This window comes from Trachurus japonicus, chromosome 18 (assembly GCF_045865225.1).
Source record: "Trachurus japonicus isolate A0001 chromosome 18, Traja_1.0".
In the NCBI taxonomy this organism is placed as follows: domain Eukaryota; kingdom Metazoa; phylum Chordata; class Actinopteri; order Carangiformes; family Carangidae; genus Trachurus; species Trachurus japonicus.
This window is the reverse complement of record NC_140924.1, coordinates 4,850,762-4,876,727: the sequence shown is the minus strand read 5'-3', so window position 1 is coordinate 4,876,727 and position 25,966 is coordinate 4,850,762. Positions and strand designations below refer to the sequence as shown.

At 40.7% G+C, this 25,966-nt stretch overlaps 3 protein-coding genes across 3 annotated transcripts; all 3 read right to left on the bottom strand.

Annotated features, from left to right (window-relative positions):
- Window positions 1-886: 886 nt before the first annotated feature.
- On the bottom strand, window positions 887-25,531 carry LOC146968441 (uncharacterized). The gene is made up of 4 exons (XM_085760357.1): window positions 25,304-25,531; window positions 18,880-19,803; window positions 2,119-2,286; window positions 887-903 (listed from the first exon to the last, which is right to left on the bottom strand). Exons 1-4 carry the CDS (start codon window positions 25,494-25,496, stop codon window positions 887-889), a joined length of 1,302 nt encoding a protein of 433 aa, XP_085616483.1. The 5' UTR covers window positions 25,497-25,531.
- LOC146968443 (uncharacterized) lies at window positions 3,130-6,061 on the bottom strand. The gene is made up of 2 exons (XM_085760360.1): window positions 5,130-6,061; window positions 3,130-3,147 (listed from the first exon to the last, which is right to left on the bottom strand). Exons 1-2 carry the CDS (start codon window positions 6,009-6,011, stop codon window positions 3,130-3,132), a joined length of 900 nt encoding a protein of 299 aa, XP_085616486.1. The 5' UTR covers window positions 6,012-6,061.
- LOC146968442 (uncharacterized) lies at window positions 9,172-16,183 on the bottom strand. The gene is made up of 2 exons (XM_085760359.1): window positions 15,998-16,183; window positions 9,172-9,638 (listed from the first exon to the last, which is right to left on the bottom strand). Exon 2 carries the CDS (start codon window positions 9,619-9,621, stop codon window positions 9,172-9,174), a length of 450 nt encoding a protein of 149 aa, XP_085616485.1. The 5' UTR covers window positions 9,622-9,638; window positions 15,998-16,183.
- Window positions 25,532-25,966: the final 435 nt, after the last annotated feature.

Genomic DNA, 25,966 nt, shown 5'->3' with positions numbered 1-25,966 from the left:
GCTAGCTGACTTCAGCGTCGTCCAAAAACAGGACTATGGGAATAAATTCAAATATAAAAAGATGAATAGTTTGTAGTCGATAACAGCAATGTTGTAGAGTAAGTCCCCTCAACATTCAAAATTAAAAGACAAATAGCCTATAGTAGCCTAGGCTACAACATTTTCTCTTTCTCTACAAACCGGGACTTTGATTTTCATGGATGTAAAACTGAATCACCAACCAATTTTGTTGAGAACGACTCGAGGCTGCAGGAGAACATCCAGCAGGTTCCTCTGCCGCTCGATCTCCTGTCTGAAGCCCGAAGCCTCCGCCTCGTAGCCGGCTACGACTCTGTCCACGGCCGCTAAGATTTCCTGGGAGGCGGCGGTGAGTCTCTCGGTGACGAATCCTCTCAGAAACTCCACCTCAGACATTTTACTGTCGTTGATTCCGCCAAATGACTCTATTGTTCACCCAAACGCGACTCTCTTCCAGTTTGGGTATGAATAAACATCATCCGAGTACAAACGTCAACTCCATCAAACGCTTCGTCAACCACAGACTCAGATTAGTGTGACTGTAAGAATAATTCAGCCTGAATTATTCAGGCACACTACATCTTAAGACGCCGTGATATCGCTCGTCTCGATGCCTTTCCGGCGTCAGTGCGTGTCTTCAAGTCGTCCGACTAGAAACTGAAACCTATCCTCCTCTTCTTCTTAGCCATGTGGTTGGAATAAACCGCCATCTGCTGGATTTAAAACTGCTACTGCAGGTAAACACTAGAAGATGACGAGATAGGAGTTGAATGAGAAAAGTTGAATCAAGTCTGAATGCGAAAGTATGACAAGGCAAGGCATCTTTATTCATGTAGCACATTTAATACCATGGCGAACTCATTGTGCTTTACATGAAGACAAAACCTTTGAAGAGAACAGCATAAAAAATTGTAAACATTAAACATAGGGCAAAGAAGAATATTAAAAAAAAAAAAAAGGCAGAAGAAAAGAAAATAGATACAGTTTAAAGTTCTTAAAAAGAACTCAGCCATAAGCACATGAAAAGAGAAATGTTATTAACCTGGAAGTGTTTACAGTTGGGGCAGATTTCAGTTTCAGAAGAAAGGAAAATGTATTCAGTATGTGTGTTCTTTCGTCTATTTTATAATTGATTTATAATATAGAATCTACACACTAGACACAGATACTGATGCAACAAAAATCCTACTTGAAGGCACTGAAAAATAATAGGCATTATGATGTTTCAGACTTTTTTGTATAGATTTGCAACTTTAATTTGCTAAACAAGAAACCGTGGAGGATTCATAAGCAAAGTGACACTTACAATATAAAAACTGATCCTCAACCAGTTTTAATCATTAAAACCAAAACTTAAGAGAAAATCGTTTTCCAATTTAAAATTAATGAACCCTCAATTTGTTTAGTAACAAAACAAAAGATGTTTCCACAAAGTACAACAATACCAGAAAGAGATTTTACAGAATTTGTTACCCTTTCATAGTAACTATAAAAATTTAACACGATCCATTATTTTCAACTTGTAACTGCAACCTCACAAACTGCTGCAACTTTCAGTAACATTCCTGAGTTTATATGTACTCAGGGCTTTTCATGTCATCCAACGCGCTTGAAACCATTATTCATTTATACAACATTCTTGTGTGCACGTAACAATGTTCTTGTTGACAAAATCTCGTCAAAAAAACTGCAACTAAATGATTTAAGGTGTCTTTTAAGACTACCTACTGCTATATATCTACTCCACACACACTACAAGCAAATAGTTTCTTCTGTATGGACTTTCATGTTCCTCTCATGACAACTGAACTTTCCCTCCTTTATAGGATTTCATGTGCATCGTCAAATCCTCCAGCTCCATAAATGTTTTCCCACAAACACTGCAACCAAATGGCTTCTCTTTTGAATGGACGCTTGTGTGTAACAAAAGATTTAACTTTTTGGGAAATCTTCTTCCACAAATACCACAAACAAATGGCTTCTGTCCTTTATGGACTGCCATATGGTCATTTAGACTCCCTTTCAGACTAAATTTTTGACCACAGGTAGCACAGTCAAATGGTTTCTCTCCTGTATGGCTCCTCATGTGGAGATTAAGACTTATTCTTTGACAAAATTTTTTACCACATGTAGCACAGTCAAATGGTTTCTCTCCTGTATGGATCCTCATGTGGAGTTTAAGATTCTCTCTTTGACTAAATTTTTTACCACAGGTAGCACAGTCAAATGGTTTCTCTCCTGTATGGATTCTCATGTGTCTCTTCAAACCTGAGGGATTTTTAAATGTTTTCCCACACTCTGAACAGCGGTAAGACTTCTTACCAGTGTCACATTCTTCATCACCTACATGAACAGCTTCACTGTTCAAACCTGACTCAGGTGCTCTGGTTTCTCTCCAGTCATCATCACAGGTAGCACAGTCAAATGGTTTCTCTCCTGTATGGAGTTTTATATGTTCTTTAAGACTCCTATCATGGCTAAATTTTTTACCACAGGTATCACAGTCAAATGGTTTCTCTCCTGTATGGATTCTCATATGTTCAAGAAGATGCTGTCGTTGTTTAAATTTTTTATCACAGGTAGCACATTCAAATGGTCTCTCTCCTGTATGGACTCTCATGTGTGTCCTCAAATCCGAGGGTGCTTTAAATGTTTTCCCACACTCTGAGCAGCGGTGAGACTTCTTACCAGTCTTAAATTCTTTGCCACTTACATGAACAGCTTCACTGTTCAAACCTGACTCAGGTGCTCTGGTTTCTCTCCTGTCATCATCACGGTCTTCAGTCACACAGGACGACTCTGAGACCTCATCATCTGTATCTGGTTGAAGATCTTCAGGTTGATCTGAGTTCCTGGCTGGTTCAGATCCTCCACAGTCGTCTCCATCAGCCTCCATCTGTTCAGCTGAGCTGCTGGATGGAGGCTCTGCCTCAGTTTGTCTTTGATCAAGTTGTGATGACTGAGGTTTCTCCCGATCATTCCCCTTCTTCACATGAACAGAAGCGAGGGAGAACTCTGTGGTCAATCCCTTTTCTTCTTTAACATGTAGACTCTCTGGGTTCTCCTGATCCAGACTAGTGGTCAACCCAGGAGGATCATCTGCATTTATCATCAACCGCTGCTGATCACCTGCAGAAACAAAGAAACACACATTATTGACAACAGCATCTTCATACTTGTCTACTTCAGTTTAGACTGAGCACTGTGGGACCGGGCCTCACGACAGCACCCGCTAATCGCTAATAACCCGAAAACAGCAGTGACACGTGCTTTCACGCCAGAGTCTCCAAACCAGTTCATCTGAAAAAAAAAGTAGGGACCTGCCTTGCCGTGTAACCACAACAACAACAACAAAAAACTGACAGCGAGTGAGCGTCACGACTTCCTGTATCTGGCCCTTCAAATTAAAAGCCCTAATAGCCTTTCATATACAGTTCAGTCATATTGATTTTGACTTAAAGCAGAAGTAAGCGATCCGGTTGTTTTGGCTAATGCTGCGTTCCAGGCAGGCTTTTGAAACCGTAAATTACAGCTTCAAGTCACAACTTACGATTTTGTAGCGTTCCAGGCAACCCACTTGTGTTTTTCCGACCTGTTTTACCTGTGAAAGTCACTATAACGGCCACTCGTAACTTCCGACCCGTGATCTCGTACCAGATCGAACTGGTACGACTTCACAGGTCGGAAAAACACGAGTTACGGGTTGCCTTGAACGCACCATAACAGTCCTCGTCCCTCCGTCACCACATTCACGCGCATCCCTTGGCTGCACACACAGCCCTGCATGCCGTTCTCTCTCCTCATTGGATAAAAACTGTAGGATACAAGAAAAGTTTTCTCCTCGGCTCAGAACAGAGTGACTGACAGACCCGTGTTTCGGTCCAAACACTCTATGTAAGTGATTGCTGTCGGAAGATATAACTACTTAAGACCTAGTATATTAACACAAATATATCGCTTACTTCTGCTTTAATTTTGACAAGACACGGCTTCCAATGTTTTTTTTTTCCTGTGACCAATGAAATCTTGGTCGGCGAATGATTTTTTGGTCGACCAGTGCTTGGTCGACTATTTGGGGGCAGCCCTAGTAAACGTACAATTCCACCAATACAGGCAAAACCGGCTTCCGCTTAAAATATAGACTTTTTTTTTTTTTGGTAACAATTTCTCATGTTGGGGCTTCAATACAAGAGGAACATTACAGACGATCTATGTGGAGGTATTTGGATGTTTTTTGGTGTGTCTTTTTGGACGAAGAAAAGTGAGTCCCGTTCGCTACCATCATACTATCATATGACAATGCAGTGCTGCGCGGACGCGTAACATCTTGGCAGAAGAAGAAATAAAGAGGAAGCCAGTTGCATCATGATGTGTCACATGAAAGCCACCAGTCTGTAGTTATTTAACATAAGCTCTTCTTTAATCATCAACATTTAACCATCATATAGTCAAGTGTTTTACATAAACTCTGACATCACTGGCAACAAAATGGATGTTGATAAACTCAGTGATGATTCTTTTATAGATTTGCAGCTTTAATTTAGTAAACAAGCAACAGTGGAAGATTTAAAAGTAAAGAGATAAACACATTTTAAAATGTCAACTTTTGTCCACGACCAATTTTAAACATACATGAAACTTCAGAGAAAAATATGTTTAAACTTGTTATGATCCCGCAATAAATGAACCTTGAATTTATTTAGTAACAAAACAAAATATTTTTCCACCAAGTACAATTATACCAGAAAGAGACTTTTATTGTAATAACTTAATTTCCATGTATGGATTTGTGTGTGTGTCTGAAGATATTTCTATTGAACAAATCTTTTCCTACAGAGACTACATACAAATGATTTCTCTCCTTAATGGGATTTCATGTGTCTTCTGAGATTCCCTGCTGTCGAATATGTACTCCCACACACACTACAATCAAATGGTTTCTCTCTTGTGTGAGCTTTCATGTGGGTCTTAAGAGCTTCATGTCGGAAAAATATTTTTCCACAATCATTACAACTGAATACTTTCCCTCTTTTATGGGATTTCAAGTGCAACACAAAATTCTTCAGCTTCATAAAAGTTTTCCCACAAACACTGCAACCAAATGGCTTCACTTTTGAATGGACACTTGTGTGGTAGAAACAATATTTCTGCAGGGCAAATCTTTGTCCACAAATAGCACAACCAAATGGTTTCTCATCTGTATGGACTTTTACATGCCGTCCAAAACGATTTCCATGTCTAAATGTTTTACCACAGGTAGCACACTCAAATGGTTTCTCTCCTGTATGGATTCTCATGTGGACTTTAACGGTTGAAGGTTGGCTAAATTTTTTACCACAGATAGCACAGTCAAATGGTTTCTCTCCTGTATGGGTTCTCATGTGGACTCTAAAGGTCGAACTGTGGCTAAATGTTTTACCACAGGTAGCACAGTCAAATGGTTTCTCTCCTGTATGGGTTCTCATATGTTCTTCAAGATTGCTTTTACATGTAAATTTTTTACCACAGGTAGCACAGTCAAATGGTTTCTGCCCTATATGGTGTGTCATATGTCTTTTTAGACTCTTTTTATATCCAAATGTTTTACCACAGGTAGCACATTCATATGGTTTCTCTCCTGTATGGGTTATCATGTGTCCTTCAAGATTCCTTTTACGTATAAATGTTTTACCACATGTAACACAGTCATATGGTTTCTCTCCTGTATGGGTTCTCATGTGTCTCTTCAAAACCCAGGTTGTGCTAAATGTTTTCCCACACTCTGAGCAGCGGTGAGACTTCTTACCAGTGTTACATTCTTCATCACTTACATGAACAGCTTCACTGTTCAAACCTGACTCAGATGCTCTGGTTTCTCTCCAGTCATCATCACTGTCTTCAGCTTCAGAGGACGACTCTGAGACCTCATCATCTGTACCTGGTTGAAGATCTTCAGGTTGATCTGAGTTCCTGGCTGGTTCAGATCCTCCACAGTCGTCTCCATCAGCCTCCATCTGTTCAGCTGAGCTGCTGGATGGAGGCTCTGCCTCAGTTTGTCTTTGATGAGGTTGTGATGACTGAGGTTTCTCCTGACGAAGAGAAGTGAGGGAGAACGTTGGAGTGGTCAATAGTTCTTCCTTTTCTTCTTCAATATGTAGACTCTCTGGGTTCTCCTGGTCCAGACTAGTGGTCAACTCAGGAGGATCCTCTGTTTTAATCATCGACAGCTGCTGATCACCTGCAGAAACAATGACACACATCATGAACAACAGTGTCTTCATACTGTCACTCATATAACTGGTGTCTGTATGAACCACAATTATCTTCTCAGTGGACACCAACAGCATCTCCTGCAGCCATGTGCACCCATTCATCAACACTGCAACCAAATGGCTTCACTATTGAATGGACACTTACTTGTGTACAAGAAACAATATGTCTGCAGTAGAGGTCGACCGATTAATCGTTTTGGCCGATTAATCGGCGCCGATAGGACGTTTTACAAACTATCGGAATCAGTGGAACTTGGCTCCGATAGTGGCCGATGGCTGCAGTTTTTTCCACAGCGCCATAAACTGCTTCTTCCCTGCCGCTCTCTGTCTCTCTGATCACTGAGGGGCGGGGCTGCTCTTCACACACACACAGAGCACAGAGCATGGGAGAGAGAGAGACAGCGTGCAGCAGCAGCAGAGGAGAAGTGACCCAGGTGAGGGTAGGTGCTGTGCGACAGCACTAAGAGAGAGGCGGCAGGTGGAGGGGCTGACTGGAACGAAACTCTCTTGTTATTTAATGAGAAACACTGTAGTATTTTCTCTTAATCACAGGGTCCCTGCATAGATAATTTGGTGGTGGCTGCCACGCTAAATATCTCACCGCCACCAGCTCACGAGTCAGTGTTTTTTTTTGTTTTTTTTTCCCCTCTGGCTTTTTGTGCTTTTATTTTGAAAGGACAGCTAGAGAAAGACGGGAAGGAGGAAGAGAGAGCGCCGCTTCAGCTTCAGAGTTGAGGCAGACGCACAATAATGGCTCTTTACACTACAAAGTTGGGCTCTATGGGCTCTACTCGACTTGGTTTAGGTCCTGTTCCATAACAGCCGAGTTCCTCCTCATCGGGGACGGGGACGGGGTCGTCACATCGCGGCTGCGCGTCTCGCTCTCTTTTTTCTCTCCTCCCGTCAGCTCCAAACACACTCGTCCAACTCGATCACGATCATTACAGCGTGGTTTTTCTTTTTACAGGCTATGGGTTTTCCACACAGTAGGCTAATTGTAGTGAAACAGTCACCTGTTAATGTACGGCGTAACCTAGGCTTGGGCGATAGGACGAATGTATCGCCAATCGACCACCGGCTGAGTCCGTCACGGTTGATTTAATTTTTGGCGATTGTCTGGGCGATTTTTTTGCATTTTATTTCGCCAAATTAAAGCTTCAGTTGGTAACAATTATTCAGTCATATTTGCTGGAATTGTCACTATATTCTGATGGTCAGACATTAAATGAGTAATTTAGGACAAAATCCAACTCCTCTGGCTCCACCTACAGCCTGTAATCGTATTTGCCAAAATCCACCGCGCCCGACGATTCTCCACCAGTCAGGTAGAGGGAGCAGGAGGAGCAGCCAATCGCCGCTCCTACACGTCGTGCTATGGATACGGTACATCTTTTTTTTTTTTTTTTTTTCTCTGTGGGTGCGTTCATGGCTACTTTGTGTGTGTCTGTGTGTGTGTGGGGCGCTTGGCAGAGGTTCATAAAGGGACCTGACGGGTATTGTCTTGAAATTTTCGACCAAGTCGCGGAGTTTACTTTCACTTTCGTCAACTTACCAACTGGAGCTTTAATGGTCTGGCTCCACAGAATTCAACCCTAATTTACATGGAGCACAATTCAAAGCATGCGTAAATTGGATCTGGCAGCTATGTAATACGTATGTTATTCACACTGATTTCCGACGAGTCTGAATTATTTTTAGAAGAGCGTTATGGCTGTAATGTTTTATGATATTCAGTGTGCCCTTATTTTGAAATCCTTGTACCGGGGGTTACTGTTACCAAGGATAGGTACTGAAATAAAAGTTGCGAAGCTCCGGACAGAGTTGCGGTGATTGTATCCACGTTATGATACGTTATGAAAACACATGTGTCCATCACAACAACGGATTATCAAGCTGATTATCCATACGAAAGGTAGGCTGCCGGTTCTCACGGCCCGGACTTCTGCCAATAGTTTTTTTTTTTTGAGGGTGTGTGTGTGTGTGTGTGTGTGTGCGCCGAGCGGACCCGTCTTATAGAGACACGAGTGGCTTTTATTTAATTCAGAACAAACCTTATGCTCAGCAAAGATGGAAAATATATAGTCTAATATAATAAAATGGTTCTGTTGTTTGGATACTTTGGATCCAGAGCAGCATTCATTTACAAGTCAGCACCAACTAAACTACGGACCACAGGCTTCTTCTTTTTTTTTCTTCCTCACAGGAGAAATAAGGTGTGCGCTGTGCTGCGCTCACCTCGCTTCTCTCTGACGCGTCGGTGCTCTGGTTGTGACTGATCTGCTGCCTTGAATCCGCCCTTTATACGTGCGCGTTCACAGATTCACAGCAATTCTGTTGAAATTATTTATCTATCACCTGCGCTCTGCACACGTGTCATAACGGCCGAATATATCGTCAACCGCCGATTTAAAGGGGTACGGTGGCCGATTGGAATTTTTTTACCTATCGCCCAAGCCTAGCGTAACCACACCACGAGCTAACGTCCTGTTTAGTTACAGTCTCCTCTCCTGCAGCGTCACGTCACTACAGCTGTTCTGATGTAAACAAACTAACGTGTGGAGTTTGGCTGTTCGTCACTCACAGGGTCCAGGGATGATTCAGTGTCCCACATCCTTTAGTTTTACACTAGCTAATAGCTATATGTTATTATTTTTCCTGCTCCAAACTATCGTTATTATATCGGAATTTAAAAATCCACTATCGGTCGACCTCTAGTCTGCAGGGTGAATCTTTGTCCACAAATAGCACAACCAAATGTTTTTTCATTTGTATGGAGTTTTATATGGTCTTCAAGATTCATTTTGTCTAAATGTTTTACCACAGGTAGCATAGTCAAATGGTTTCTCTAATGTATAGATTCTTCAAACTCCCCTTTCCACAAGTGTTTTCCCACACCCTGAGCTCAGTGAGACTTCTTACCAGTGTCACATTCTTCATCACTTCCATGAACAGCTTCACTGTTCAAACCTGACTCAGGTGCTCTGGTTTCTCTCCAGTCATCATCAATGTCTTCAGCTTTGGAGAACGACCGTGAGACCTTATCATCTGTATCTGGCTGAAGATCTTCAGGTTGATCTGAGTTCCTGGCTGGTTCAGATCCTCCACAGTCGTCTCCATCAGCCTCCATCTGTTCAGCTGAGCTGCTGGATGGAGGCTCTGTCTCAGTTTGTCTTTGATGAGGTTGTAGGGACTGAGGTTCCTCCTCCTCATCCTCACTCTTCTCATGAAGAAAAGCGAGGGAGAACGTCGGAGTGGTCAATAGTTCTTCCTTTTCTTCTTTAACATGTAGACTCTCTGGGTTCTCCTGGTCCAGACTAGTGGTCAACTCAGGAGGATCCTCTGTTTTTATCATCAACAGGTGCTGATCACCTGCAGAAACAATGAAACACATCATGAACAACAGTGTCTTCATACTGTCACTCATGTCTGTATCAACCACAATTATCTTCTCAGTGGACACCAACAGCATCTCCTGCAGCCATGTGCACCCATTCACCAATCAGTAATCCATAATGTCACCCTGATCAAACTGAATCCTCCAGTTACCACCATCAAACTACACCTCCATAGAAAATGACTCGTAGCAGTGTTGGGGAGACTTAAGGCTCATTTATGGTCCACTTACGGACGTAATTGTATGCGTCCGTTTAAAACGTTGTTACCGTCACTGCCCACATACTTTCATGCGTCCTTTACGTTGGCATGGACGTTATACATCCACCAGGGGGCAGCTCAGAGTCAAACGTTTATGACAACAAACATGGCGACTACGGAGGAGATGTTGATAATGTACAAATAAAAGAAGAAAACGGACTCGTTATGTGATGCGGTGGTCGGTAAGGCCGTTAAATTCATCACGGCTGGAGGACGGAGAATTTTTTTCTCTCGTTCAGCCATCGTGTCTTCTTCTTCTGTCTCACACTGGATCTAGGCTCCGTATCGAGTAGTGACAGCAACACCGCCCCCACGGTTTCCGGTGGTACTGCTCCGTTTGGTGCGTATCCGTAAGCTTTGTGGAAACGGTCGAAAGACGGACGAAATGAACGCAGAGTACGGACGAAAGGCTCCGTCCGTATCCGTATGCGTATTTAACGTTGAGCATAAATGGGCCTTTAGGGTGAATTCCATATCCTATCTTAACCCTCAATCTCAACTCTTAATCTTAATAGCCCTCAAAACCAAGTGTTAAGGGCTATTTTGTGACTTAGAAATGGGACACCCCATGCAGATGACAAGTGCAATTTGAACATATTAGCGTGATTTAGCACTTTTGTTTATTACCGTTACAACGAGACCCGTCCATGTGCCTGTGTTTGTGTGTGTAAGTGCGTATGTGTGCGTCATCACGAGGGAGAGAGAGTGGCGGGCTGCCACAGACTCATTTATTAATGGGAAACATGCGGTAGTTCAACTACATTCATATTTTGAGCTTTCAACTACTTTGTAGTTTAACTACTCAATTTACAAACTACAATTTTGGCCAATGCCACTTCCCTTGTTAAAGTCCCTGTAAAGTGAAATTGGAGTTTTGTTTCAAAATATATAAAAAGTGTTCGAAATGTATTGATAAAATCATGCAAAAAGACTAATTTCTGTACAGTGCTTAATTTTAGAGGTTAGGGTTTCACAGTTTCACTCTGCTTCAGTGGTCTTTGTTTTTAAGGGCGGGCTTACAGAGGGGGACGCCGTGACGCACTGCCGTCCCTACTTTCATAACTCCTTCCATGTGCACAGTAATATTATAAATACTTCAAGAATGCCAACGACCGTCTGCTGCCACTTCCTCTGGAGCTACCAGCGCCGCCGGAGCTACCAGTCCACTAGCTTGGTCTCTGTCTTAATAAAATGTAATGCAGACTTATCAGGTCATTGTAAATCATTTATTTATTGATGTAAGTGGTGTTATTTGAACATAGTCTACAGATCCCAGAGGCAGCGCTGCTCTTATGTGAAACATAAGCTCCACTTTTAATTCAAACAAACTAATGAGACAGCCACAGTGGGGGCTAGCCGGCGAGCTAACGCGTTAGCGCCGGGCTAGTCGAGGTGATTCATACCCGTGCAGGGAAGTTACATAGTGCAGTTTCAGCCGACGCGACCCGGCTCAGGCTGCAGCGGCAGCACCATTCATCCTATTAACCATTTTTTTACCATTGCAATGAGTCTGGAAACATTATTTTAAGGCCCGAAAAACTCCGCAATGTTACTTTAATGTGGATGAATCTACGTTACCCACACTTGTTAATGGGCCCATTTTCGATAAATACATCATTTTGTCTCTATCGTTATTTTGTTATTATTAGTGGTGGTGGAAATGCTGGGCGAGCCGACCAGCGTTTCCTTACTTTCGGTTTCTCGGACGCTGCCCGGCGAGTCATGAGAATAACGCCGCCGAATCGCCGTTTATGGTCGGAACTACGACGGTATGTGATCGTCTTCGAACCTCTGACTTTAATTCTTGATGAATGAAAACATGAGTCTGTCTTGCGCCGGTCAAAGAATTTCACGGTGCGTGCGGAGGCTCATAAATGTAGTGTGAAAATGCTTAATTCGCTTTTCCAAAACTCCTCGTTGTCCCATAAAACATTGTTGTTCAAGACACACCCATCTAGAATGTGTCTACCTCTTTGTAGCCTATTTTTTTACTACAATTTATAGCCACACCCAACATGTCTATGGTGAACCTACAGTATGTTGACCAAAAATGTCAGATTTTGTTTTCCTTAAAAAAAAATGAGTTGAGAGTCACGTTTCTGCTGGCTTGAGAATTTTTTTGTAGGCTATTAGATTATACCACATGTTGATTTATTTAACCCTATGAGTATAATGAGTATAAGTAATTGCTAAAACTAATTTTTTAGCAGTAGTTTTACAAACTATATTTCTATATTTAGAAATAGTTTGTTCAAACTACTGCCACTACTGATGTAGTTTTACAAGAAAAGTAGCTTGACTAGTACTGAAATACTGTAGACTATTGAATTACACGAATTCGGCAAGCTATTTGTGTATGCCGCCATCTTGCGGCGGCGCCATTGCTGCGGTGACATGTGTCAGTCATAGTAAACTGATTCTCTATGACAGCAGCAGAAATAGGCTGGATTGGTGATGTTTAGTGTCCCCCGGTAACTGATTAGGGTATCTTAAATGGATGCCGATATTCATTTAGGTCCTCCCAGCCTTCCTAGACATATTTACAGAAGAGAAAAGGTCCACTTCTTGGCGCTTACATTCAAATGCCCGCTTCGCGCACAGAGCCCATCGCTGCCTGACTGGCAGAGATGGACAGAGTACTCGACCCCAGTACTTGAGTAAGAGTACAAATACTACTAGTCAAAATTGACTCCTTTACAAGTAAAAGTAGCTCAGTCGACATGTTACTCAAACAGTAAAAAAGTACTTGCTTTTAAAGGTACTTAAGTATCCAAAAGTACATGCCTTTAGATTTACTTTAAGTAAAAGTAACAGTAAGAGTAAATTTCTTATTTTTCACATCAATGAATTACTATAATTTTTTCTAAATGAATGTAAGGAGCTTTTAACTCTTGTTTCTGAGAATGAACTCTTTGAAAGCAGCTGCACTGATGTGCTGCTTCCTTCTCTGACAAACACAGCTTGTGTTCAATAGGATTTTAGAAAAAAAAAGAGCAGAAAGTAACAAGTACTTTTCAGCCTTCCTAGAAATTAACTTGAGTAAAAGGGTCATTCCGCCAAAAGAGTGCCATTTGCTCATTGTAACTCTTAAAAATTAAACTTAATTTTTCATTCCATTTCAGTATAGAATTTTTTAATATACACATTTACTCATTCAAAATGAGTACTGGTCAATCTCAGGCTACTTTATTTAATTTATTGCTTCTTTTATCATTGCATTTTTTAAGAAAAAGTAACAGCAATGAGGGTAACAGCAATGAGTTTTTAGCATAAAATCAGCAATTGTGTGAAATCTAGCCAAATAGCATCTATACTAATAGCTTGAGCACACAGAGCACATTCTTAGGATTTAACTGAATATTTTACTTTTGATATCAACAAACACTGTCTAGAGATAATTTAGGTAACAGGAATGAGTTTTAAGAGTGACGGACCCTGACATAGCTACAATATCATTCAATTTCAGGAAAAATAAATTACAGAATTTAATGTTGGTCTTCCCATGACTTTCAAAAGACCTAAATGATGTCACTTCCAGCAGAACATGTCACTGGTGGAATGGTCCAAAACTTTTAGAGTGTAGAATGTGTCCGGGTAACAGCACTGAGTGAAAACCTGGGGACGGGACTAAAATGTGAATTTTAACCAAAATATAATTAGGTTTTAATTTAAAAAATGTTATATAAGTGTAGATATAATATAAAGTCACACTAATATGCAAAAAAAATGAGATTTTAGAAGGATTTTATTCATAATGCATTGTGGTAAACTATAGCGTCTGGCTCTGGGGACATGCAACAAAGGCTATGTTTCAGTGCTTTGAAAGCCTTTTTATAGTAATTAAAAATTATATATCTTTAATTTCTACAGTGATTCATGTGTATGGTGCTTTGTTTATTAATTAAATGCAATTTATATTATATTATTACATGTTTTTATACATTTAATATGCTGGGGACAGAAATGGCACTCTTTTGGTGGAATCGCCCAAAAGTAAAAATATTTGTCTTGGAAATGTATTCAAGTAAGAGTAATAAGTTCCAAAGAAATCTAATACTCAAGTAAAGTACAAATCCTCCTACTTAGGTACTCGAGTAAATGTACTCCGTTACTGTCCACCACTGACTGGGAGCTGTCACCGCAGTAATGGCGGCTGCTCGACTAACGGTCATTTCGCCGAATTCGTGTCTTGAGCTACATTCAGACTGAGAGAAAATATACAGAATAAAGAAAAACAATTACGAGTTATTCTATGTAGAACTTGTTGAGTGGCTCCAACGTGTCCTGTTACGCAACAGGCGGTTAATAAATCCTGCATCATAAATCTGCAAAACCCCAATCATGAAATCTGCTATTCCTCCTTTCTCTATAATAATAATAATAATAATAATAATAATAAGACTTTATTAAGGACACAATCAGAGGTCCATAGGGACTAAAAATACATAAAAGACAGACAATAAAGTTAATATAAAACAAACATCGATCACAGACATAGCCATCAATATCAACCAGATATGGTCCCAGAGGGACAGACATCAGCCCTCACATACAGACTGGAGCGCCAGTGGCTCCACAGTCTTGAGGAGAACCTTAATGAGCTCTTCTCACCATCACACAGGAACAAAATGATATCATTTCTAGAGGCTAATAGCCTGCACATAAATTTATACATAAGATTGCGTATTACAGCAGAGCAGTTTGGCACTCCAACATTAACAAACATCTCACTGGCACTGCACCATCGGGGTAGCTTTAAAAGCATCCTCATGCCATCGTTGTAGGCCACATTTAGTCTCTGCATGTTTTTTTTACTGTAAACGCTCCACAAGTGTGCAGTATACAGAGGAGTACAGTATGCTCTAAATAACGCTACCTTGACATTACTAGTACACATACTGAACTTCCGTGCAAGCATGTTGGCCTGCAAGTAAAGCCTCCGACACTGTCTGTTTATGTCTCTATCATCAGACATATCGTTTACAATATGATGACCAAGATATTTCACTTCATTACATTCTTTAAGAACAGAACCAGATAAAAAGAATTCAGGGAAAACTAATTTCCTATCACCTTTACCTCTGACAATCATAATGTTGCTCTTAGTTGCATTGTATTTGATGTCAAAGTCGAGGCCATATTGTGAACATATTTTCAATAACTGTTGTAAGCCAGCACTATATGGGCAAAAAATTACTAAATCGTCAGCATACATAAGATGATTAATTAACATAGAGCCAACCATACACCCTGTATTACATACATTCAGTTGCTGTGACAAGTCATCCATATATACATTGAAAAGGAACGGGGACAGTATACCACCCTGTCTCACCCCATTACTAACTCGGAAGGGTTCTGACACAGAATTTCCCCATTTTATCTGAAAAGTCTGTTGAGCATACCAGTAGACAAGAATTCTTAAAATCCATGTTGGGACCCCTCTAACACGCAACGTAACATAAACAGAGACTCGGAGGTTCATGGATTTAAAACTGATTATAAAACAGAAAGGTGAAATCCGGCGATCTGATTGGTTGTTAACCGTGGTATATTGAGCATATACCACGGTTACTATTCTAAAACCTTATCACAGCGTAAGCTATCACTCCGCGTCAGGCACGTATGACTGGTATGAATGGAAGTTGTTGTCATGTATCCATGACAACGGGCTGTTGCAGTCGTAGCCAAAGACAGTTGATGTTTTTACGATGTTAAAAAATGGACTAAAGTAGTGTAATTGACATGTTTCAGGTGAACTTTCACCTCCAGAGGGTTAACAACGGTAGAGGGGACTGAGCAGTGACTTTCACCTGAAAAAAAGCGGAGGAAAAGACGAGATGCAGAGCTACTTGGAGCTAACGTCTGGAGAGGTGGGACTAGTTTTTTCACAGTGAGGCTATTTTATTGAATAATATGTATTTCTGGTTGAATAAAACTACATGAAATTGATTGCGTATCCCTCTTTCATATTGTCATTATTGGTAACCGTTTTATCGGGACGACAACCCCCTTAGAGTGGTATAATGAGCATATACCACGGACTGGAGTGATATATTGCTTAAATCACCGACCTGTTTTGTTGAGAACGACTCGAGGCTGCAGGAGAACATCCAGCAGGTTCCTCTGCCGCTCGATCTCCTGTCTGAAGCCCGAAGCCTCCGCCTCGTAGCCGGCTACGACTCTGTCCACGGCCGCTAAGATTTCCTGGGAGGCGGCGGTGAGTCTCTCGGTGACGAATCCTCTCAGAAACTCCACCTCAGACATTTTATTTACTCAAACTCTCGGTTGTTCCCGCCGAGCGACTCTGTTGCTCCATCCATGGCTGCTTCCCCCCAACCGCGACTCTCTGCTTCTTCCTTTGGGTTTTATGGCAGCTTGCTACACTTTCCGGGTAGCATTACTGCCACCTACTGAGCGGAGTCTAGTGGGCAGCTGTTACAGACCATAATCTTTCAGAGAACAAACAATCTAACAAGGAGAAAATAAATTAACAACAACAACAACAATAATAATAATAATAATAATAATAATAAATAAATATAACAGTAATAGTAATAACTTAAAGGGATAGTTCACCCAAAATTCAAATTTCACTTATTATCTAGGCTACTCTTGATGCCTCAAAGATGAGAGAGTTTCTCATGTGTCTGAAATTCACTAAATTATATTTCAATGTGTTACTCAACTTTTTGACATGCGCTTTAAAACTAAGTGTTGGATCTCGAGTTACCCCCAAGTATTTAAATTGCTCTACGTGTTGTTTTTTGTAATATTTTTTTTATAGATACCGAGGCTTCTGTTTAGGACGCCTCGGTATCTCTCATCTCCTCCAACGAGACCCGCGTATTGCTCCTCCTCTTCCTCCTTCCACTTCTGCTTTGTTGTTTCCGGCAGCGTAGACTCGTTCAGCCGTGTTACTGCCCTCTACTAATCTTACAGGACTTTCTTCAGTCTTGTTGTTGTTCTTCTGTGGGGTTCAAAAGGCTTGAAATAATTGTAAGAATAATTCAGGCACACTACATCTAGAAGCAGGGCCGGTTCTAGGCAGGCATATATGAGGGGGCAGTCAGAAATGTGAAGGGGGCATCATGTGAACACATTATGCTCCAGCACTTTTTTTTCTCTGTGCTTATAGTAACTTCATTGAATTGGGTTGTTGGCTATGTGTCCAACCCCAACCTGGAGAAGTGGATTGCACTTTGTCAGGCCTCTTCAGACCTGTCCAACTAGGGGCCGCAAATTTTTTACTGTGGTAATGCAAAGCACCACATTATATGGGGGGTTAGGGGTGCATATACCTGAAGATGCATTGCAACTCTATGGTCAAGATTTACAAAACTGAAAGGTAGTCTTATGAATACTAAAAAATATTTTAGAAAAGAACAGTGTCCCTTTTTCGGCGGATTTTTGTGCTACTGCAGATCATTTTGTCAACTTGTAATATACACATTTTTTGAGTATATTGAAATGTGCTTTCTCAACTTCTAAAATTTAGATTTGAGGGGGCAAGACATTTATTTGAGGGGGCGCTGCCCCCTCTTGCCCCTGCGTAGAGCCGGCCCTGCTTAGAAGACTCCGTGATATCGCTCGTCTCGATGCTTTTCCGGCGTCAGTGCGTGTCTTCAAGTCGTCCGACTAGAAACTGAAACCTATCCTCCTCTTCTTCTTAGCCATGTGGTTGGAATAAACCGCCATCTGCTGGATTTAAAGCTGCTACTGCAGGGAAACACTAGAAGATGACGAGCTAGGAGTTGACCAAGGCAGTAATGTAATGTGCTTTACATAAAGACAAAAATCTTTAAAAAGAACAGCATAAAAATATTGTAAACATTAAGCATAGAGTAAAGAAGAAGAAAAAAGGCAGAAGAAAAGAAAATAGATAAAGTTTAAAGTTCTTAAAAAAGAGCTCAGCCATAAGCACATGAAAAGAGAAATGTTATTAACCTGAAAGTGTTTACAGTTGGGGCAGATTTCAGTTTCAGAAGAAAGGAAAATGTATTCAGTATGTGTGTTCTTTCGTCTATTTTATAATTGATTTATAATATAGAATCTACACACTACACAGATACTGATGCAACAAAAATCATACTTGAAAGCACTGAAAAATAATAGGCATTATGATGTTTCAGACTTTTTGGTATAGATTTGCAACTTTAATTTGCTAAACAAGAAACCGTGGAGGATTCATAAGCAAAGTGACATTTACAATATAAAAACTGATCCTCAACCAGTTTTAATCATTAAAACCAAAACTTAAGAGAAAATCGTTTTCCAATTTAAAATGAATGAACCCTCAATTTGTTTAGTAACAAAACAAAAGATGTTTCCACAAAGTACAACAATACCAGAAAGACATTTTACAGAATTTGTTACCCTTTGACAATAACTATAAAAATTTAACACGATTCATTATTTTCAACTTGTAACTGCAGCCTCACAAACTGCTGCAGCTTTCAGTAACATTCCTGAGTTTACATGTACTCAACACTCACTCATTTACATTTATATAGCGCTCTTCATGTCACCCAAAGCGCTTGAAACCATTATTCATTTATACCACATTCTTGTGTGCACGTAAAGATCTTCTTGTTGACAAAATCTCATCAAATAACTGCAACTTAATGATTTAAGGTGTCTTTTAAGACTACCTACTGCTATATATCTGCTATATATCTACTCCACACACACTACAAGCAAATAGTTTAACTTCTGTATGGACTTTCATGTTCCTCTCATGACAACTGAACTTTCCCTCCTTTATGGGATTTCATGTGCATCGTCAAATCCTCCAGCTCCATAAATGTTTTCCCACAAACACTGCAACCAAATGGCTTCACTTTTGAATGGACTCTTGTGTGTAACAAAAGTTTTGACTTTTTGGGAAATCTTTTTCCACAAATACCACAAACAAATGGCTTCTGTCCTGTATGGACTGCCATATGGTCATTTAGACTCCCTTTCAGACTATATTTCTTACCACAGGTAGAACAGTCAAATGGTTTTTCTCCTGTATGGATCCGCATGTGGAGTTTAAGATGCTCTCTTCGACTAAATTTTTTACCACAGGTAGCACAGCCAATTGTTTTTTCTCCTGTATGGATTCTCATGTGGCGTTGAAGAACCCCTCTTTGACTAAATTTTTTACCACAGGTAGCACAGCCAAATGTTTTTTCTCCTGTATGGACTTTCATATGGCGTTGAAGTTCCCCTCTTTGACAAAATTTTTTACCACAGGTAGCACAGTCAAATGGTTTTTCTCCTGTATGGACGTTCATGTGGCGTTGAAGATCCCCTCTTTGACTAAATTTTTTACCACAGGTAGCACAGTCAAATGGTTTCTCTCCTGTATGGACTCTCATGTGTCTCTTCAAAGCCCAGGTTGTGCTAAATGTTTTCCCACACTCTGAGCAGCGGTGAGACTTCTTACCAGTGTTACATTCTTCATCACTTACATGAACAGCTTCACTGTTCAAACCTGACTCAGGTGCTCTGGTTTCTCTGCTGTCATCATCACTGTCTTCAGCTTTAGAGAACGACTCTGAGACCTCATCATCTGTATCTGGTTGAAGATCTTCAGGTTGATCTGAGTTCCTGGCTGGTTCAGATCCTCCACAGTCGTCTCCATCAGCCTCCATCTGTTCAGCTGAGCTGCTGGATGGAGGCTCTGTCTCAGTTTGTCTTTGATGAGGTTGTAGGGACTGAGGTTTCTCCTCCTCATCCTCACTCTTCTCATGAAGAAAAGCGAGGGAGAACGTTGGAGTGGTCAATAGTTCTTCCTTTTCTTCTTCAACATGTAGACTCTCTGGGTTCTCCTGATCCAGACTAGTGGTCAACTCAGGAGGATCCTCTGCTTTAATCATCAACAGCTGCTGATCACCTGCAGAAACAATGAAACGCACATCATGAACAACAGTGTCTTCATACTGTCACTCATATAACTGGTGTCTGTATGAACCCCATTAACTTCTCCGTGGACACCAACAGCATCTCCTGCAGCCATGTTCACCCATTCATCAATCAGTAATCCATAAAGTCACCCTGATCAAACAGAACCCTCCAGTTACCACCATCAAAGTACACCTCCATAGAAAATGACTAGTAGTAATAAAGTATTGTAGACTATTTATAACCAATTCCCTGAGAGTCCTGAGCTGCATCAAAGCTTTCAGACTGAGATAGAAAAACAATGAAATGATTTAAGTACCATCAATACTATTGTTACTTTTTAGTAGAACTTGTTGAGCTGTCATTACTAGTGGTTAAAGGAGCAATATGTAAGAATGTGGCCAAAATTGTTACTGCAATCAAATTCAAAACACAGCAGTGCGTTCCCCCTCCCCTACCCCCCGGACTCCAGGTTGCGAGACAGCGACGCACTAACCTCCGCTCTAAAGTCTCAGTAAAAAGCTAAATATTAGGGCTGCCCCCGACCAAAGATTTTGTTGGTCGACCAGTAGTTGTCACTTATGGCGATTAGTCGACCCCCCACCTTGAGGGAAAAAAAAAAAAAAAAAAAGTTTTTGTTTAAACCAGTCGCCCCGCTCTCATCCGCGGTGCAAGAAACACAGTGTCATGCCACAGCCAATTCAATTCAATTCTAATTCAATTCAAAACAACTTTATTAATCCCACAAGGGGCAATTCATTTTGAGCAGCAGGTTGTCGTGGTTTGTATGGCCTACATGGCCCACAATAAATAGACAATAAATAGATAATCAGTACAACACACATCAGACAACAACACGGAGCTTGAAATGGGTATAGTATAAAAAAATTTAAAAAATAGAGAAACCCTATAAGGAATTTAAAAGTCTGAGTGCAGAGGGGACGAATGATTTAGAGAAGCGGTTTGTTACACATAGGAAGGGCATAACGGCGCCCTGAAGGCAACAGAGCGAATTCACCCACAAGGACATGGCTTGTGGAGGCTAAAATGCTCTCTGCTTTTCTAAGAATTTGCTGGTTGCAAAAGGAACTTAAATCTCTTAGTTTTACTCCGGTAATCTTAGAGCAGGACTTGACGATACTAGTCAGGCTGTTTCTGTCCTTGACTGAAAGACAGTGAAACCAACAAATGAACGAAAAACACATAAGGCTCTCAATAAATGATTGATAAAAACGACAGAGTATAACAGGCCTGACAGAGAAAGAATTTAGTTTCCTAAGAAGATGACTTCTCTGTTGTCTCTTTTGCTTCACTATAAAATCTGTGTTCACATCAAATTTGAGATGGTCGTCAAAAAATTTCCCCAAGTATTTATATGATGAGACAATTTCAACTTTTTTGTTATGTATGATGCACTCAGTGGGAATTTCCTTCTTTTGCGTCTAAAATCAATAATCAATTATTTGGTTTTGGATACATTTAAATCCAAAAAGTTACAGTGGCACCACCCGCCGCGGAGTGTCCGTCCGCCGAGGCAGACGAGGCGTCTGGCTGACCTGGAGCACCAGGACCGCGGAGGACAGCGAGTCTGCCGCGGCCGTATGACGGACGTCCGTGGCACAACACGTCAGTTAAACAGACTGTCGCTTCTTTTGTTTTTTCAATCGTTTTTGGTCAGTGTTGTTTGATCTTTTGATCCCAGTCAGGGCTCCAGAGTGCAACTAATAATTTTTCTAGGTTGCACTGGTGCACCTGATGCCCGGGTGAAAACATAAATTTATTTCGCAAGCGCATAATCTCTCCGTGTGACCGAACTGTTGTTGTCATTGTTTCATGTGTGACTTCCTGCCTGGCTTGACGCGATCGCTCACTGCTCGCGCACAAAATAGACCAGATGCCGAAATCGCTGCAGGGCGCGAGCCAGCCGCGGAGGTGCAGTCCGGTGTGAACGACTGTTAACATCGGCGCCGAAAGGAAACCAGCTCAAAACGACCAGGTGCCTAAGCACTAGGGCTGCAACGAGTGGCATATTTCACTATCGAATGTTCGGGGTCACTAGTGTAGTGGCAGGAAAGACCAATTCACTTGTATCAAATATTGTGAATAGGCTTAGAACAACTTATTGCTTGTGTCTGTTGATTTAAAAAAGTTGAAATATTTCCATGTATGACCCACACTGGGTCACATTAGAAGTCAGCTTAAAGTCAAAGGAAAAATGTTTAGGGTGTTTTTACTGTTCTTAAATGTAAAAATGCGTCACATTGGACCCTCAACATTATTTAAGGGTTAAAAAACATATTATTTAAACATTTTTCATTGTGCCTCTAAAGTAGGAACTAACAAATATTAGTGTAGAACCCTGTATAAGCAATGTTCAGCTTTTTATGTTATAGACCCTATACCAAAGGAAATTTGGAGGGTCAAGTTCAGCCGAAGCTTCGTCCCCTCTGCTATAACAGAACTAAATAGATTGCGTCGCTAAATGTGTGTTCCTGTTTAATGTGTATGGGTGGGTAATGTATATGTATCTTGAGGTTGTGTGTGGCGTACGGGGGTGAAAACAAGTTTCCTTGTAAAGGACAAATAAAGCTGAATCTGAATCTGAAATTTAGGTTCTCAGGAAAATCGCCGATTATCAATTAACCATTAACTGATTGGCGGTCAACCCACTAATGATTAATGGGTTAGGCCTAATCGATCATTTGCATCCCTACTCACCCAAAGTGACGCCATAGCGCCGTGCATTTAGTGGGACACAAAAATTTGAGTACACCTAAATTTTGTGCTGGTGCACCTAAAAATAAAATAAATAATCTCGGCGTGCCATATTAAGTTTCGCTTTCCCCACGCGCGCTGCTGTTATGCATGTGCGCTTCTCTGTGGTGTGTATGTGTGTGAGAAGATGTGGAGATGAATGAAGGCGCTCGTCCGACGGGGGGGGGGGGGGTGTTGGGGGCGGCGGCGAATATCGCTACATTTTTATTTTTTTAAGACGTTAGTTTAACAGGAAAGCGCTGCGGGAAACCCTGAATTCTTCTCTTTAGCTGCAACTCAGACTAACTGGGCTACAACAGCAAGCTGTGTATAAACGGCAGAGAAGCCGATTATTTCTACCGTGTGATATCAAGGAAATATGACCATAATAACCGATAATAGAAAACAATCGTGATTTTTTTTCCCCCTGCGATCTTGTTTTATCTCCCAGCCGTAGCGGCAGCTCAGGCAGCCTGGAGGCTGAAACGCCACTGACGCCGTGACTGGGAGAGAGCGCTAGGTGGAACAGGCCAACACGTAGAATTAAAAACATGAACGTGATTTGCGGTCCTAAAAAAATTTTTTTTGATGTGAATATTCTGGCTGTACTATTGTTGTTAGTGAGTTCATCATGTTATATAAACATTATTCCCGAGTCTCTGTGACATATTAACACTTCTTAAAATGTTTTTTTGTGTTCATCTCTCTTTCTTTTTTGTGGCATTGTCGTGTGAGCTACTGACTAATTTGAATTTCCCTCCTAGGGATGAATAAAGTATTCTCTATACTTAAAGAATAAAAGCAAAGACGGTTTATAAATACTGTAGGCCTATATGTGTATTCTGTACAAGTTCAAGAACCATTCTTATGCATTTTCTGAGTTGTTCACCTTTATTTTAGGCACCAAAAATTTTGGCTGGTATAAAACCACTGTGGCAGGTGGATTTCAAAATCTACCTGCCACAGTGGCTGGTGGCCAAAAAAGTTAACTTCAGGCCTTGATTCTGGCTGTACTATTGTTGTTAGTGAGTTCATCATGTTATATAAACATTATTCCTGAGTCTCTGTGACATATTATCACTTCTTAAAATGTTTTTTTGTGTTCATCTCTCTTTCTTTTTTGTGTCATTGTCGTGTGAGCTACTGGACTAATTTGAATTTCCCTCCTAGGGCTGAATAAAGTATTCTCTACTCTATTCTCTAGGGTGAATATGGGTAAACTGGGACACTTTCTGAAAATCTACCTTCAACATCCTTTTTGATTATGAACCAAATGTCTTAGCCCATCATATGATACCATTCTAAATAGCTTAAGATCTCTCCTATAGAAGAAAAAACAAAGAAACATTAAACACTGGATGAATGACCCTTCACCCAAAAAAAATTGACCCAAAACCAAAATTTTGAGGCACTATTGGTAAAGTGGGACACCATATATTGGCAAACTGGGACACCTCCATTTCTATTTAAACACAATAATATAAACAACAACAATTAATTTCTAATGAATAGAAATATTAACGTTTTTATTAAAAATACAATTTTATTTTAAAATCTTTATTTTCCTTGTCCCTGTTCTGCTCTTTTCTGCCATTGGATTCTGAAATAGGATTAGGCCAATTAGCATTAGCCTACTAGCTAGCTAGGATAGGCTAGCTAAGCACCACAAGCATAATTTTCATTGTAGCTACCTTGATTTATGCAATTTAAGTAAATTTGTTTATATATCTAGCTAGCCATAGCTAAATTTATGGGGGATGAATAAAAGTGGAACTTATTTCTACCTTTAGAATGACTTAAATGATTGTCCCAGTTTGCCAATAACACTCTGTCCCACTTTACCAATAGCACATTGGTAGACTGGGACAGTAGCAAAATGCCACTTTAAAAAAAATGTAAGACTCACATGGATGTGATTTTTTAAAAATTATGAATCACCATTACACCCCCTAACAAAATATATCACAATTACAAACTATCCACCAGTTTGCTTATTTCTAGAACACTAACATCTTTCAGCTAAGAACGCTATGTCATTTTAGCTACCACCCTGTTTCACTGTGGAGGTAGTTGAATATGGTGAGCCACGCCCCTGGAAGTGATGTCATGGACACAGAACCTCTCTTTTTTAATCTCATACATACCTATGATTAGCTCAATTATGATTTTTAGTAATAGAAGTATACACATGTAAAGATAAACATGATTAAGCTTAACTGTCCCACTTTACCCATTGTCCCACTTTACCCATATTCACCCTATATTAGGAGGATTTTACGGCCAGTTGCTTTAGATTTCTTACATATTGTACCTTTAAATCCTGAAATAGAAATGAATCTGCAAAACTTTAGTCAAAAAATGTACTACTCAAAATCCCTTTTCTAAAAACTTAAGTCTGTGTGTGATGAAGACACGATTCAACACCTGGACCTAAAACAATGGTGTCTTCCTGTAATTTGGTTTAAAAAAATAACTACAGAACAGAAAACCATGTGGGGAAAATAACTATAAATCTGTAGATGTTGGTGATGACTCCAAAAAAAGGACTATGAGAATAAATTCAAAACAGTAAACAAAACTTGGTAATCAACAACAGCAATGTTGTTTTACAGAGTAAGTCGCCTCAACACATAGGCTACCTTCTTAGTTTTTGTAACTTCCTGCAGTAAAATTTTTAATAGCCACAGAAAAGTTAAAAGATAAGAAAAGGGACTTTGATGTAAAACTGAATCACCGACCTGTTTTGTTGAGAACGATTCGAGGCTGCAGGAGAACATCCAGCAGGTTCCTCTGCCGCTCGATCTCCTGTCTGAAGCCCGAAGCCTCCGCCTCGTAGCCGGCTACGACTCTGTCCACGGCCGCTAAGATTTCCTGGGAGGCGGCGGTGAGTCTCTCGGTGACGAATCCTCTCAGAAACTCCACCTCAGACATTTTACTGTCGTTGTTCCTGCCAAATGACTCTATTGTTTCCCCAAACGCGACTCTCTTCCAGTTTGGATACGTGAATAAACATCATCCGAGTACAAACGTCAACTCCACCAAACGCTTCGTCAACCACAGACTCAGGTGACTGATTACAATTAAATTGTAAGAATAATTCAGGCACACTACATCCTGGAAGACTCCGTGATATCGCTCGTCTCGATGCTTTTCCGGTGTCAGTGCGTGTCTTCAAGTCGTCCGACTAGAAACTGAAACCTATCCTCCTCTTCTTCTTAGCCATGTGGTTGGAACAAACTACGGTGGCCCTGAAGTGCAAAACACAACGGCAAATCAGACAACAACGGCAAAAGAGAAAACATAACGGCAAAAGAGAAAACACAACGGTAAAAGAGAAAACACAACACAAAAAGAGAAAACACAACGGCAAATCAGAAAACACAACACAAAAAGAGAAAACA

Excerpts from the sequence above, each read along its gene's own strand:
- LOC146968441 (XM_085760357.1), bottom strand. The coding sequence starts at position 25,496 with ATGTCTGAGGTGGAGTTTCTGAGAGGATTCGTCACCGAGAGACTCACC. Across the intron at positions 19,804-25,303 it reads AATCGTTCTCAACAAAACAG|GTGATCAGCAGCTGTTGATG; the intron begins GTCGGTGATTCA and ends TTGTTTCTGCAG. Across the intron at positions 2,287-18,879 it reads GAAATATAGTCTGAAAGGGA|GTTTGAAGAGACACATGAGA; the intron begins GTCTAAATGACC and ends AAAATCCCTCAG.
- LOC146968443 (XM_085760360.1), bottom strand. The coding sequence starts at position 6,011 with ATGGAGGCTGATGGAGACGACTGTGGAGGATCTGAACCAGCCAGGAAC.
- LOC146968442 (XM_085760359.1), bottom strand. The coding sequence starts at position 9,621 with ATGATAAAAACAGAGGATCCTCCTGAGTTGACCACTAGTCTGGACCAG.